This window comes from Ranitomeya imitator, chromosome 1 (genome assembly GCF_032444005.1).
Source record: "Ranitomeya imitator isolate aRanImi1 chromosome 1, aRanImi1.pri, whole genome shotgun sequence".
In the NCBI taxonomy this organism is placed as follows: domain Eukaryota; kingdom Metazoa; phylum Chordata; class Amphibia; order Anura; family Dendrobatidae; genus Ranitomeya; species Ranitomeya imitator.
Genome location: NC_091282.1, coordinates 405,950,855 through 405,966,262, shown reverse-complemented (window position 1 = coordinate 405,966,262; position 15,408 = coordinate 405,950,855). Strand labels below are relative to the sequence as shown.

General features: G+C 42.2%; 1 protein-coding gene across 1 annotated transcript in view; it reads right to left on the bottom strand.

Annotated features, from left to right (window-relative positions):
- Positions 1 to 352: 352 nt before the first annotated feature.
- Positions 353 to 15,408, bottom strand: part of SLC28A3 (solute carrier family 28 member 3) — a 173,294-nt gene continuing 158,238 nt past the window's right edge. The window contains exons 16-18 of the mRNA XM_069762596.1: positions 12,320 to 12,418; positions 10,828 to 10,954; positions 353 to 990 (exon numbers count right to left, since the gene is read on the bottom strand). Of these exons, the coding sequence (XP_069618697.1) occupies positions 864 to 990; positions 10,828 to 10,954; positions 12,320 to 12,418 (353 nt within the window). The 3' untranslated portion in view covers positions 353 to 863. The remainder of the gene's footprint in view (positions 991 to 10,827; positions 10,955 to 12,319; positions 12,419 to 15,408) is intronic.

Sequence of the window (15,408 nt, the reverse complement as noted above, 5' to 3'; positions counted from 1 at the left end):
ATTGATCATCTGAAGCCAGGTGTAGGCATCCCGGCCCTCAGGAAGGCGCACTGCGCATGATCGGAAGACACATATACCCGGCTTCAGATGATCGATGATGCGTGCATGCGCAAGGTAAGTATAGCACTTGCAATGACGCTGGCGCTTGTGAATTGTTATTACGCCCACAGGGACTGTTAGGCAGGGACTTTATATATACAGATGCAACTGCTGGTGGTTCTGGGGGCACGGGGGACCAGACAAGTTGTTCCCTTTAATTCATTTAGTTGCTATGCATGTTTATAGGGCATACAAGCCATTCACGCCTTTATTAAAAAAATGAAAAATACAAAATAAAAAACAAAGACTAATCTGAATGTAAACATTTTATAACATATAAATAACATTCAAATGTTTTAATGTTTCAGTTGAAGTTGTTATCGTTGACATAGACAAAACTAAACAATAATTTTATTTAGAAAATGTTCACTTCTGTATAAAAATGTATATACAAAGAACTGTATTTATCCAGAATGGAAGTGTATGTGCATTTTCAAGCTCATTTTACAGTCTACATATACGATTAATCTAGCTATTACCGTAAATATCTTTGTAAATACATTGCAGTAGTTGTATTATCCTTAAGACACTTTATAAATGCTAAGATAAGCTATTGGGAATGTGTCCCTGTTGACTTTTTCCAATTATAAGAAGCAGAATTGTGAATGCGGCTCTGAAGTATAATACCAGTTGTAACTCATTGTATTCACAAACATATTCAACTTCTTATGGAGATTAATTCTATTTATAAAGTGTAAAATTGAATTTAAAAGTGAAAATACTTTTTAATACATTTGTAGAAATTGTAATCATACAGTCGAAGTCTAAGCTACTGGAGCAAACCAAGTACAATTGAAGGATGGTGAATCAATGATCTGGCAGCATCCGGATAATAGGTTCATGCTATAATTGCCTCCAATGGTAACATTTGTTGGACTTTCAGCAACAACCCTGCAACAATAACAGAAGAGAAGATTATTACCATTGCTTTCCTCAATCTTCAGCTATACTTGATTTTGAAAAAATGGATACAAAATGTTTACTAACGGTTTATTGAAGTGTATAGTCTATACGTAAAAATATGATTATTTTTTGTGTTATAGAATTCAATGCTAAGGTTCCTCTTAAGTGGGTGGACAAATTGTGCCACTTGACAATATAACAAATTGATCTACACTAGTTTACTTGCACTTCTGTTATAACCGTGTGAGTTTTTGAACTATGATTCTTTTTGTAATTCTTCATTTAATCCCATACGGTTTCCATTACAGTCAACAATCGGATGAGATAACTGTTCATAGGAGGGAATGCGAAGACAGCAAACAATGCTTTTTATGACAGCATAAAAGTTGCAGACAGTGAAAAACAAGCAAATTAATGTTTAGTTTTATTCAGATTTTCTGAGTCAATAAAGATAATATCAGGTGTAAAAACAGTAGATATTATCGCTCCTCTTTTTTTTAATCCACGCCTGCATCACAAACCTGGATAAAAAACCTGGAACAAAAATCAAACTGTCTGGCCAGTACCAGTAAAAGCTATGAGATTTCAGAAATCTCAAGCAAACTCATTGTTTTTTTTCTTTAAGTGAATTGGAAAACTGATGCGTTTTTGAAAACTGTAGCATGTCACTTCTTTCAGTGAAGACCGTAAGAAAAAAAAACGGGGCAAAAATCGATGCTTTTTCATTATACCATCGAACAAAAAGTAAAATAAAACACGACAAAAAAAGATAGCAAATAAAAATGGTATCGCTTAAAACGTCATTTTGTCCCGCAAAAAACAAGTCGCCATACAGCTCCATCAGTGGAAAAAATAAAAAAGTGATAGCTCTCACAATACAGCGATACAAAAAGTATTAATTTTTCTATCAAATAGTTTTTACTGTGTAAAAGCGCCAAAACATAAAAAAAACTATATAAATATTGTATCACTGTAATCATACTGACCGGGAGAATAAACTCATCTAATCACTTATACTGCATGAGGAATAGGCGTAAAAATTAAAACTAATTCTTCACCTGCTGTTGATTTGTTCATTTTGCCTCCCAAAGATCGCAGTAAGGCTAGGTTCACATTGCATTAGTGCAGTCCGTTCAACGCATGCGTTAAATGGACTGCGTTATCGCAAGTGCCGAAAAAGATTTTGTTATGCGATTGCGGTAGTGCAGGTGCTCTATCTGCGCTTGCGGTGACAGACCCGGAAACGCTGCAGCCCACGTCTGAGGGTCCATCACAGAATGATGGCACATCGCTAGCACATGCAGATTATGGCATGCGTTGGCGATGCGCCCGTTAATAGGGGTTAATGGCAGCATTAACGGACTGCCATAACACAATGTTAACCCAGCCTATGGCTCAGCTGACATTTATCCTGCGCTTTACTATGAGCATTTACACTGGGGTTCTTGTGATACGTGATTCAGATGAAACCCTAGGTAGAAATTTTTTTTTCCATCATCTCCTCATATGAGAAAATCGGATCACACTCAGATTATACTCTGATTAGAGTCTTATCATAGTGTGATTAGCATAATCAGACTGATTTTCTTGGAATAAAGAAAATACGGTCTTGAGACCCTAGCCTCATGCTGTGGAATGATGGTGAACAATTGTTGGTACAAACAATTATGACAATTATTGTCATGCATAATGGGTCTATTACACATAAACATGGTGTAAGAAAATTGTAATGTGTAAATAAGCTTGATTTTACATTTACAAGTTTTGTCCAGACTAAACAAATGTTATCGCAGTAGTCAGTGGTGATTTATCACTTCAATATGTTGCCTTCGCCTTTTTGGTGGGAGTCTGTTGTGACTCTACCAAAACTTAAGGTAAGGGCTTCAGCCGGTACAAGGTCTACTTCGACCAGCCAGTCTGTTAGTATAGAATAAATAGCTCTGGCAAAAATTAAGATACCACTGCAAAATGTCAAGTTTTTCTGATTTTCTCTTTATAAGTATATTTTTGAGTAAAATGTAAATTGTTCATTTAGTCTACAAATGTCTTCGAATTTCCAAGCAATACATTTTGTAATTTTGTTTTGCTTTTACTGAAAAGAAGAAAAGAAGAAATGGTCAAAATTAAAAAAAAACAAAAAACAAAACGGGGCTTTCAGACCTCAAATAATGCAAAGAAAACAAGTTCATAATCATTTAGAAACAACAATACTAATGTTTTAACTCAGGAAGAGTTCAGAAATCAATATTTTGTGGCATAACCATGATTTTAGCTTTAATGCGTCTTGGCACACTGCTTCTGGCACAAAAATTTAAGCAGTTCTTCTTTGTTTGATGTGATCCTCTTGATTACATTCCAGAAGTTTCGAAAGGGGTTCAGGTCTGGAGATTGGGCTGCCCATGACAGGGTTTTGATGTGATGGTCTCTTAATGTTTGCCAGAGCTGTATTTGCTTATTGTAATGTACTCCATGACTGATGTAAAGAGCACACATTTGAGAATGAAAAACAGAACAATTTTTGTTTAGACATTAAGCCAAGGAATGTTCTGAAATTTTAGCTCTGAAGCCACCTATAGAATTGTGAAGTTCTAGCTTGTAAAATTTGTACCTTAGCATTGGTACAAGGCAAGATATTGCATACTAGCTATTGAACCCGTTCTGTGCCCGGGTGGCGAGCATTTATATTGGTTTATGGTCCCCATCCTGTCATGTGCTGCTCCAATCCTGCACCCCCATTTTGTGATGTGGTGCTGTCATCCTGCTCCCATATTTTGTAATGTGCTGCTGCCATCCTACGTCCCCATCCTGTCATGTGTTGCTCCCATCCTACACCCCCGTTTTGTGATGTGGTGCTGTCATCCTGCTCCCTTATTTTGTAATGTGCTGCTGCCATCCTACGTCCCCATCCTGCCATGTGCTGCTGCCATTCTACGTCTCCATCCTGCCATGTGCTGCTGCCATCCTACATCCCCATCCTGCCATGTGCTGCTGCCATCCTACGTCCCAATCGTGCCATGTGCTGCTGCCATCCTACATCCCCTTCCTGTCATGTGCTTGTCACGATCTATGTTTGGATCTGTGGCAGATCTGGTGTCCTTCAGATTAAAATGTTTTTTCCTTTCTGGTCTTTGGGGGTTAATGCAGTTTTCTCCCCCCGGTGGCCGCTGGTGATATTGCATTGCATTGCATTGCTGCTGGGTCAGATGATGTTTGTTACCACTCCCTCCTTCCTTTAAAAGGTCACCTGGTGCATCAGCTAACTGTTGGTTATACAGGTCCTTTGGATACCAACCTTGGTGGAATTGCTGCTTGCTAGTGCTTTGGTTCTACAGCTGAATCCTCATTCCTGGTGCCTTACGCTGCTGCGCGGTGCTTTTCAGCAGAGAAAGCTAAGTGTGCTGTTATTGTTTCTTTTTCCCTTTGTTGTGTAACTCTCCTTGTGTTGCATTAGTGCAGCGGTGGGACCAGTGCTCTTACCTGCCAGTTCCCTACATATGGATTAGAGCAGAGCAAGTGAGGGACAAGGTATCCTGGTCGGCGTCGCGTTGAAAGAACCCATATAGGGACGTGTTGTGAATTCCGCTCTTGGGCTCCCTCCGGTGGTTGTAAGTGGCACTTTTGTGAGTTCTGCTCTTGGGCTCCCTCCGGTGGTTTTAAGTGGTATGGCTGCTCCTTGGATTTAGCAGTCTGCAGCTGCTTCCACTGATTGTCTTTCTGCTCGGCTATTTATGTCTGGCTCTCTCTTCAGCCAGTGCCACTTGTCAATGGTTCCTGGTTGGATTCACATCTCTTTGGATTTCCCTGCTATCCTGACCAGTTCAGCAAAGCTAAGTCCTTGCTTGCTCTTTTCTGTCCACAGGTTGTGGACTTATCCGTTCTGTGCTTTCTATGTTTGTCCAGCTTGTCAGTATGAATTAATTCTGTGTAGCTGGAAGCTCTGGGAAGCAGATTTACCCTCCACACCTTTAGTCAGGTGTGGAGATTTTTGTAAACTCTGTGTGGATTTTTTGTAGTGTTTTATACTGACCGCACAGTATTCCATCCTGTCCTATCTAACTAGCTAGACTGGCCTCCTGTGCTCATCCTGGTTTCATTCTGTGTATGTCTTTTCCCTCTCCACTCACAGTCATTACTTGTGGGGGGCTATCTATCCTTTGGGGATTTTCTCTGAGGCAAGATAGTTTTCCTGTTTCTATCTTTAGGGGTAGTTAGTTCTCAGGCTGTGACGAGGTGCCTAGGGAGTGTCAGGAGCATCCCATGGCTACTTCTAGTGTTGTGTTGAGCTTAGGGACTGCGGTCAGTACAAGTACCACTTCCTTCAGAGCTCGTCCCATGTTGCTCCTAAACCACCAGATCATAACAGTACAAGTGGCAAGAAAATGAATTAAATGCATCTCAAAACAAGGAAAAAATTCTGAGCCATTTTTTTTCTGTGCTCTGTTCTGTCTTTTCTTTCCTCTTGATCTCTGGGTGGTTCAGGATTTATGCTCTGGCATGGATGTTCAGGGTTTGTTTTCTCGTGTGGATCAACTTGCTGCAAGAGTACAGAGTATCCAAGATTATGGTGTCCAGACTCCGGCTTTGGAGCCTAGAATTCCTACTCCTGATTTGTTTTTTGGGGACAGATCCAAGTTTTTGAACTTTAAAAATAACTGCAAATTGTTTTTTGCTTTGAAACCCCGTTCTTCTGGTGATCCCATTCAGCAAGTTAAAATCATCATATCCTTGCTGCGTGGTGACCCTCAGGACTGGGCATTCTCCCTTGAATCAGGGGATCCGACATTGCTGAATGTAGACGCATTTTTTCAAGCGCTCGGATTATTATATGACGAACCTAATTCTGTGGATCATGCAGAAAAAACCCTGTTGGCCCTGTGTCAAGGTCAAAAAGCGGCAGAATTATACTGCCAGAAATTTAGGAAATGGTCTGTGCTCACTAAATGGAATGAGGATGCTCTGGCTGCTATTTTCAGAAAAGGTCTTTCTGAAGCCCTTAAAGATGTTATGGTGGGCTTCCCTACGCCTACTGGTTTGAGCGAATCTATGTCTCTAGCCATTCAGATTGATCGGCGTCTGCACGAACGCAAAGCTATGCACCATATGGCAGTCTCCTCTGAGCAGAGTCCTAAACCTATGCAATGTGATAGGATTTTGACTAGAACAGAACGGCAGGAATTCAGACGTCAGAATAGGCTGTGTTTTTACTGTGGTGATTCTGCTCATGTTATTTCTGTTTGCCCTAAACGTACTAGGAGGGTCGCTATGTATGTTACCATTAGTACTGTACAGCCTAAATTTCTTTTATCTGTGACCCTGATTTGCTCATTGTCGTCCTTTTCTGTTATGTCATTTGTGGATTCAGGCGCTGCCCTGAACTTAATGGACTTAGAATTCCCCAGGCGCTGTGGTTTTTCCTTGCAGCCTTTGCAGAGCCCTATGCCTTTGAGGGGCATTGATGCTACACCATTGGCCAAGGATAAACCTCAGTATTGGACGCAGATGATCATGTACATGGCTCCTGCACATCAGGAAAATTGTCATTTTCTGGTGTTGCATAACCTGCATGATGTTGTTGTACTGGGTTTTCCATGGTTACAGGAATATAATCCGGTGCTGGATTGGAAAACTATGTCTGTGACTAGTTGGGGTTGTCAAGGGGTACATAGTGACGTTCCTTTGATGTCAATTTCCTCTTCCCCCTCTTCTGAGGTCCCTGAGTTTTTGTCGGATTTCCAGGATGTATTTGATGAGCCAAAGTCCAGTTCCCTTCCTCCACATAGGGACTGTGATTGTGCTATTAACTTGATTCCTGGTTGTAAGTTCCCTAAGGGCCGACTTTTCAATCTGTCTGTGCCAGAGCATGCCGCCATGCGGAGCTATGTTAAGGAATCTTTGGAGAAGGGGCATATTCGGCCGTCTTCGTCACCATTGGTAGCGGGTTTCTTTTTTGTTGCTAAGAAGGATGGCTCCTTGAGACCCTGTATAGATTATCGTCTTCTTCATAAGATCACGGTCAAATTCCAATACCCCTTGCCTTTGCTTTCTGATTTGTTTGCTCAGATTAAGGGGGCTAGTTGGTTTACTAAGATTGACCTCAGAGGGGCATATAATCTTGTTCGTATTAAACAGGGTGACGAATGGAAAACTGCATTTAATGCGCCCGAAGGCCATTTTGAATACCTTGTGATGCCATTCGGGCTCTCTAATGCTCCATCTGTGTTCCAATCCTTCATGCATGATATTTTCCGCAATTATCTTGATAAATTCTTGGTTGTATATTTGGATGATATTTTGATTTTTTCCAATGATTGGGAGTCTCATGTGAAGCAGGTCAGGATGGTGTTCCAGATCCTTCGTGATAATGCTTTATTTGTGAAGGGGTCTAAGTGCCTATTCGGAGTTCAGAAGGTCTCTTTTTTGGGTTTTATTTTTTCTCCCTCGTCTATGGAAATGGATCCTGTTAAGGTCCAAGCTATTCATGACTGGATTCAACCCACATCTGTGAAGAGCCTTCAAAAATTTTTGGGCTTTGCTAATTTCTATCGCCGTTTCATTGCCAACTTTTCCAGTGTGGTTAAGCCCCTTACTGATTTGACGAAGAAAGGCGCTGATGTGACGAATTGGTCCTCTGCGGCTGTTGAGGCCTTTCGGGAGCTTAAACACCGATTTATTTCTGCCCCTGTGTTGCGTCAGCCGGATGTTTCTCTTCCTTTTCAGGTTGAGGTTGACGCTTCTGAGATTGGGGCAGGGGCCGTTTTGTCTCAGAGGGATTCTGATGGTTCTTTGATGAAACCGTGTGCTTTTTTTTCCAGAAAGTTTTCGCCTACGGAACGCAATTATGATGTCAGCAATCGGGAGTTGTTGGCTATGAAGTGGGCATTTGAGGAGTGGCGACATTGGCTTGAGGGAGCTAAGCACCGCGTTGTGGTCTTGACTGATCATAAGAATCTGATTTTCTCTGAGGCAAGATAGTTTTCCTGTTTCTATCTTTAGGGGTAGTTAGTTCTCAGGCTGTGACGAGGTGCCTAGGGAGTGTCAGGAGCATCCCACGGCTACTTCTAGTGTTGTGTTGAGCTTAGGGACTGCGGTCAGTACAGGTACCACTTCCTTCAGAGCTCGTCCCATGCTGCTCCTAAACCACCAGATCATAACAGGGACGGTAGTAAGATCAGGGCACAGCCTCAGGTGAGTGCAGGAGGTGCCCATTCCCCGTTCTCTACCGTCAGGGCCCACCGTTGGTAAAGTGTCCCCGGTGTACCCTTGTGTGTTCCGTCATTTTGTGACCGACCCGTCAGGCCGTGCTACACCTGGACAGTGACTTCACGACAGTGCTGCTCCCATCCTGTGCCCCCGTTTTAATCAGTGATGGCAACAGACACTGTAGCGGTATTGAGTCGAAAGTGGCTGCCTTGCTCCACAGACATGTGTTATATATTCTTTAGAAAGTTACTTGGTATTTTTTTTGCTGATGTATTGTATAGTGTAGATATTCTTACACATGCTCCTGATATCTGTAACGAAATCATTGATGTGGGCGGAAATGCCACGAAATTATGAGAGGGCGAGATTGTGACGCTGTAATCGGCACCTGCGTAGTCCGCGCTGCAGTGTCTCTTCAGATGTATGTAAGTAACGTCATGAGGGCGGGATCGTGTCCACCGTGTCCCCACGGCCTCTGATTCCAGCCCATTTATGAGCCTGAATCAGGGGGCGTGGGGACACGGTGATCACAATCCCTCCCTCATAACGTTGTGGCAGTTCATGCCACAGCAATTACTTACTTAGGCCCCCTGATTCCAGGGCATAAATGTCCCCCTGCTCCCTGAATCGGCGCTTGCACAGTCCGCGCTTTCCGGTGCCATTTTCTTTAAGACACACTGCAGTATCCAAGAAAATGGCACCAGAAAGCGCAGACTGCGCAGGCGCTGATTCCGGGAGCAGGGGGACATTCATGCCCTGGAATCAGGGGGCCTAAGTAAGTAATTGCTGTGGCATGAACTGCCACAACGTTATGAGGGAGGGATTGTGATCACCGTGTCCCCACGCACCCTGATTCAGGCTCATAAATGTCCCCCTGCTCCCGGAATTGGTGCATGCACAGTCCGTGCTTTTCTTGAAGACACACTGTAGTATGTATTCAAGAAAATGGCGCCGGAAAGCACAGACTGTGCAGGCGCCGATTCCGGGAGCAGGGGGACATTCATGCACCGGAATCAGGGGGCGTAAGTAATTGCTGTGGCATGACCTGCTGCAGCGTCATGAAGGCGGGATTGTGTCCACCATGTCCCCACGCCCCCTGATTCCGGGAGCAAGGGGACATTTATGGGCCAGAATCAGGGGGCGTGGGGATACTGTGGGGGTGGAAATAAAGTGATATGGGCGGGATTGTGACACAGATTTCGGCGCCAGCGCAGTCTGCGCTTTCCAGAGCCATTTTTTCTTGAATACGGACTCTGTGTCTATAATCTAACACTAGGAGCGTCGCGCTTGCACAGTCTATAAAGGCTTCGGACAGAGTGACGCTCCTATCGTTATATTATAGATATTTGCAAGGTTAAAGTAAAATGGTGTGATATGGACATGTACTTAAGGGTAGATTCACACAGTTTATTACCAACCAACCTGGATTCAGTAGGACAGGATTTTTTAAGCTATCCTGCTGTTCTGGGGGGTCAGGGAAATGTCCCGACTTAAACTATATCTCTGTGTCTTTAGGACAGGTATACAGTTGAGTATAATGATGGAGCAGGGAGCCCTCACATCTCTGCTCCCCCATTCCGTCTGAATAGATACTGAAGAGTTTACAAAGGAACTTTAGGTCACATGATTGGATATCAGTGACAGGCTCTAAAAAGCAAGAATGTGACAGGACACACAGGTGGGATGCTTGAGTGTATGTGTGGGGAGCGATTGACATCATACTGTGTATGGGGGAGCTGTGGTGAGCAATATACCGTATGTGTGAGGGGGAATGTAAAGTGAATATATCACACTATGTGTGGTGAGTGAGGATTGTGAGGGGCATCATACTATGTCAGTACTGTATGACCATCATACTGCGTGGTGGCAGAGAGGGGCATTATATTGTGTTTGGGGTTGTGAGTCATCATATTGTATTTGGTGACATCATGTTGTGTGGGAGCTACAAGGGCATCATACTGTGTGGAGGGCACTGTGGCAGCAGCATACAGTATGAAAGGGCTGTGAGGACATAATATTGTACTGTCTCTGTGGCTATGAGGGCATCATACTTTGTGTGGGGACCGTAGAGGAAGCATATTGTTTGTGTGGGTGGCTGTGGGGGCATCATACTGAGTGTTAGGGCTATGGATGTGTCATACTGTTTGGAGGGACTGTGGGAACATCACACTGTGTGTGGGGCTGTGGGGAATTATACTTTATTGGTGGGCTCTGGGGACATTATACTCTGTGTTGGTGGAATGTTTTCAGGGATAAACTATTGTTTTCATGAAAGGGATACGATGCTGCGTGGAAATACTAATTCGCTTCAAGAGGAGAAATATTTCTGTGCGGGTTCATATAAAGGAGTTTTTGAGTTTAGGGACGTGGCCTAGTATAAAATAATAATTGCCGCAAACCTGTATTTCCTATTTTTCAAAGATGTAAGATGTGGGTTATTGACGAAATATCTGCAAATGAAAATCAGAATGCACAACAAGCACAATGATTTCTGCAAACCTCATTCAGATGATTTGGTAGTGTCGCAGAAATTTCTGTATGAATACAACCTAAAGTATTCATTCATCAAATTCTGCAACTTGAACACCGTAAAAAAAGGAAAAAAAAATGTTAACACATAGTTACCATGTGTAGAGGTTCAAGCAGCAGTCAGTAATCTCCGGTGCCATAACAGGCAAGTCTGTAGAATTAAGGAAGGCGCTGTCTAACACGTCACTGCATATGATTGTGGCAATTGGTGGCGTTAATATTCCTGTAAATGGTATGAATTAATGAAAAAATAGAAAGATATTAATCTACATAAAACTAGAAGCAAATTATTCCAATAAATATAATCTCAAATAACTAAAGTAGACCACACTTAGGTACTATCTTTATGTATCTATCTATTTATCTGTCTATTATCTATGTATTAGATGCTCAGTACCTAGGTAACTTCTCACTCTGAGATTGCATGGTGGTCGGTAACAAAGGTAATGAGCTGCACACTGAAGAATACAGGGGTTTTTAATTCTATAGAGGAGAGGATTTGCAACATAAATTGCAAAGTTGCTTCATTTTACTTTGCAATTTTAACCATTTAAGAACTTGAGCCAAGCCAATATTTCTCTTTCTGTATAACTTTCTCTTGCAGGTTTCAAAGTGGCCACTGGGACTATTTTAAACTCCTACTTCTTTTTCCTCTAGGATATCCATATGTACAATAATAGCATCAGTAGACTATGTACTGAAGCTTCAACTGAAGGTGTGTCGTGAATGGGGGAAAATGTGTTATCACCAGCTGCCTATATAGTAGGTTTTACATGCTATTGTAAACCTGCCTGCGATGATAGTGAGGCTTCTGAAAAGTTTTTTGTAAAAAAAAAAAAAGGAAGTAAAATAGCCACAGTCTAAAATAATCTAAGTTGCTCGTGTGAAAATTGCAAGATTACTATTTAAAAAAACAACAAAAAATATTGATCTAGATTGTGAGCCCTATTGGGGACAGTGATGTTAATGTATGTAAACTGTAAAGCGCTGCGGAATATGTTAGCGCTATATAAAAATAAAGATTATTATTATTATTATTGTGTCGTATATAAGAAAAATACAACCACATGTTTTTAACACAAAATCCTGTTTTAAACTACAGGTCATTTTACGATGACACATTTTTTAAGGCTATGTTCACATGTCCAGTAGTGATCCGTTGGAAAGGATCCAGCAGTGTTTTTTTGACAATGAAGTCTATGGAAAACGGATCCATTAGTAGCCATCCATTGTTCTCCCATTTGAAATGGATCCTTTTTTTTCCCTACTGGATCAGTTTCAAATAGATGATTACATGAAAGGTCACATGTCCAGCAGTATATGTTAAATAATTGGTTTTCCACCTCCATTAAGCAAAAAAAAATGGGAGAACAGCAAGTGGCTAATTAACGGATCCATTTTCCATAGATTACAATGTTAAAAACAAATCTAACTGAAATCAGTTTTTTTAAAATGGGCAAAAAAAGCCAACGGATTGCTGCTGAATCCATTCTAGCGGATCACTACTAGAAAAAGGCACATTGCCTAAGAGTTAAGTTTATATATTTGATTTAAATATGAAATATATTTGTTATTAAAAATACAATACCTGCAATGCAAGCAGTCATAAAACATGCTACTGTGCCAGCGATCATGGCTCTAATGGCACCTGCTGCAATATCGCCTTTTCTGCTTGGTGCCATGGAGGCTGCAACAAGACAAAAAAGTATTTGAAATATTGCATGTAACAGTTCAAAACTAGTGTGAAATATGCCAAATACATCTATGTAGCCTATTTATCCCATGTTGTCTTTTACTAGAATAAAGTATGTTCCAATTTATTCAAGCAATTTCTTATGGTGGATGTAAGTGCTGCTTTATGTTAACCCCGTCCCAACATTGGACATACTTCTTATGTCTCTGTCAGGTCCCAATGTATGATGCTGACTCCGGAGCTAAGCTTGCATTATACCTGGCAGACACTGTCTGTTTTACACAGTCAGCATCTTACTCAAACAGTGTGAGATGTGTGTCGGCTCACCAGAGTGGTATAATAGTATTTTCCTGTTTCCACACCAGTATAACACTGTACCTGTTGTAAATAGATTTGCTTCTCTACAGTAATGTTGTTGTTCAGCTACAAGGTGTCACTGTTGCCTAGGCATTGCTGAAAGTCTGTAAGATGCTTGTAAAATGTCAAAGGTGGGACTACAATGTGACTGATGTGAAACACAGGAAGAGGAAGTGCGGCCATCTTAAGGGCAATCTGCAGCTAATGAGAACAGGGAGAGGATGTACTGTGCAGGAATCTGACAACATCCTCTCGTGGAAGCACCTGACTGAGACCAGATCAGCAGCAGATTTTAGTTCAATGTGACCAGAACTTGTCCAGATGTGAGTAGATTTCTGCCAGAAATGCTGCTAAGAGACGGAAAAGGCCAGGAATTAGCGTGAGAGGTGTTGGAGTTAAACCACAAGCATCAAAGGTACCGCTCACCTGTTGAAGGGGCCCTGTATCTGTCTGTAAACTGACTGTTTGTCAGACAGAGTAGACCCAGGTCGGTAAGAACACTAAGGCCCACTGTGCCACAGTAGGTAACTGTGCATGCACCACCCTACATTCTGGCGCCAAAAGACGTAAGGCTGAAATAGAGCCTGTGGTAAGATAGTTAGGCATATCGATTGTTAAGGCCATGTTATTGCCAAAATCAGCATCCAGGACTTTTGGATTTTTTGCCATGTTTCCTGCTTGTTTTGTAGCTAAGAATCCTAATCCACACCTAGTTGCCGACATGGCACGCAATGGACTCTAGACCAAACTTGAACTTCCTTTTGTTTCAGGAGAGAGTTTTTCAGTGGTACATTATAGTACAAGACAGTTGTTCAACTGCAGACACAGATGGTTAACTTTTGGGGTATTTTCAAAATAATTGAGGACAGACTATTCCTTTGAGCAGAGAGCTTGAAGATGAGTCCGGCTGTCATCTCCAAGGACAATCAGACTCAGAACTGCGGGAATAGGAAATGATTTTCATGGAATGTAATGTGGTGCTAAGCTAGGTGGTCGTGAAGGAAATAAGACCAATGTGGCAGGAATGTGTGAGACTGTATGTATTGAGATGCACTGTGTTAATGAAGAAACATAAGAGATGTTGTGTACCCGCTATCATGTGTTCATAGTTGCCATGTAATGGCTGTTTAGTTAAGAATCACTTGTTAAGTCCTGGTAGTGTCCCTATTATGAACTGGTTAACATCTGGTCCTGGCAAATTAGTGTCTTCAGTTACATGCTGCCTGCACAGGCGTAGCACCCTCACAGCACATGTCTACACACTGAACCAGGACCCCACTTTCATGTAATGTGCCGGGATGTGGCAGACAAGTACCTCTCCCAAGGCTCCTGCCCCTCGCCGCATTACACTACTGTCAATGGTTGACAATGGCATTTTCAACATGCAATCTGGGGAGACATGCCATTCCACCACCTTCCATGCTACCGATGAGTTGCCATGGCAGCTGTGGACCTGCAGAATGCCCCAGTGCCTGCTATGATAGTACTCATGTGAAGACCAGCCTTTGGGCTTTATAGGAGACTGTGATGTTTACTATTTTTACTATTTTTGCAGTGTATAGCACAAGCAATCAGACGATCGCAGGCTTGAGTCCCCTAAGATTAAAAAATAATGTAAAGTTAAAAAATATATACAGTGGGGCAAAAAAGTATTTAGTCAGTCAGCAATAGTGCAAGTTCCACCACTTAAAAAGATGACAGGCGTCTGTAATTTACATCATAGGTAGACCTCAACTATGGGAGACAAACTGAGAAAAATAATCCAGAAAATCACATTGTCTGTTTTTTTTAACATTTTATTTGCATATTATGGTGGAAAATAAGTATTTGGTCAGAAACAAACAATCAAGATTTCTGGCTCTCACAGACCTGTAACTTCTTCTTTATGAGTCTCCTCTTTCCTCCACTCATTACCTGTAGTAATGGCACCTGTTTAAACTTGTTATCAGTATAAAAAGACACCTGTGCACACCCTCAAACAGTCTGACTCCAAACTCCACTATGGTGAAGACCAAAGAGCTGTCAAAGGACACCAGAAACAATATTGTAGCCTTGCACCAGGCTGGGAAGACTGAATCTGCAATAGCCAACCAGCTTGGAGTGAAGAAATCAACAGTGGGAGCAATAATTAGAAAATGGAAGACATACAAGACCACTGATAATCTCCCTCGATCTGGGGCTCCACGCAAAATCCCACCCCGTGGGGTCAGAATGATCACAAGAACGGTGAGCAAAAATCCCAGAACCACGCGGGGGGACCTAGTGAATGAACTGCAGAGAGCTGGGACCAATGTAACAAGGCCTACCATAAGTAACACACTACGCCACCATGGACTCAGATCCTGCAGTGCCAGACGTGTCCCACTGCTTAAGCCAGTACATGTCCGGGCCCGTCTGAAGTTTGCTAGAGAGCATTTGGATGATCCAGAGGAGTTTTGGGAGAATGTCCTATGGTCTGATGAAACCAAACTGGAACTGTTTGGTAGAAACACAACTTGTCGTGTTTGGAGGAAAAAGAATACTGAGTTGCATCCATCAAACACCATACCTACTGTAAAGCATGGTGGTGGAAACATCATGCTTTGGGGCTGTTTCTCTGCAAAGGGGCCAGGACGACTGATCCGGGA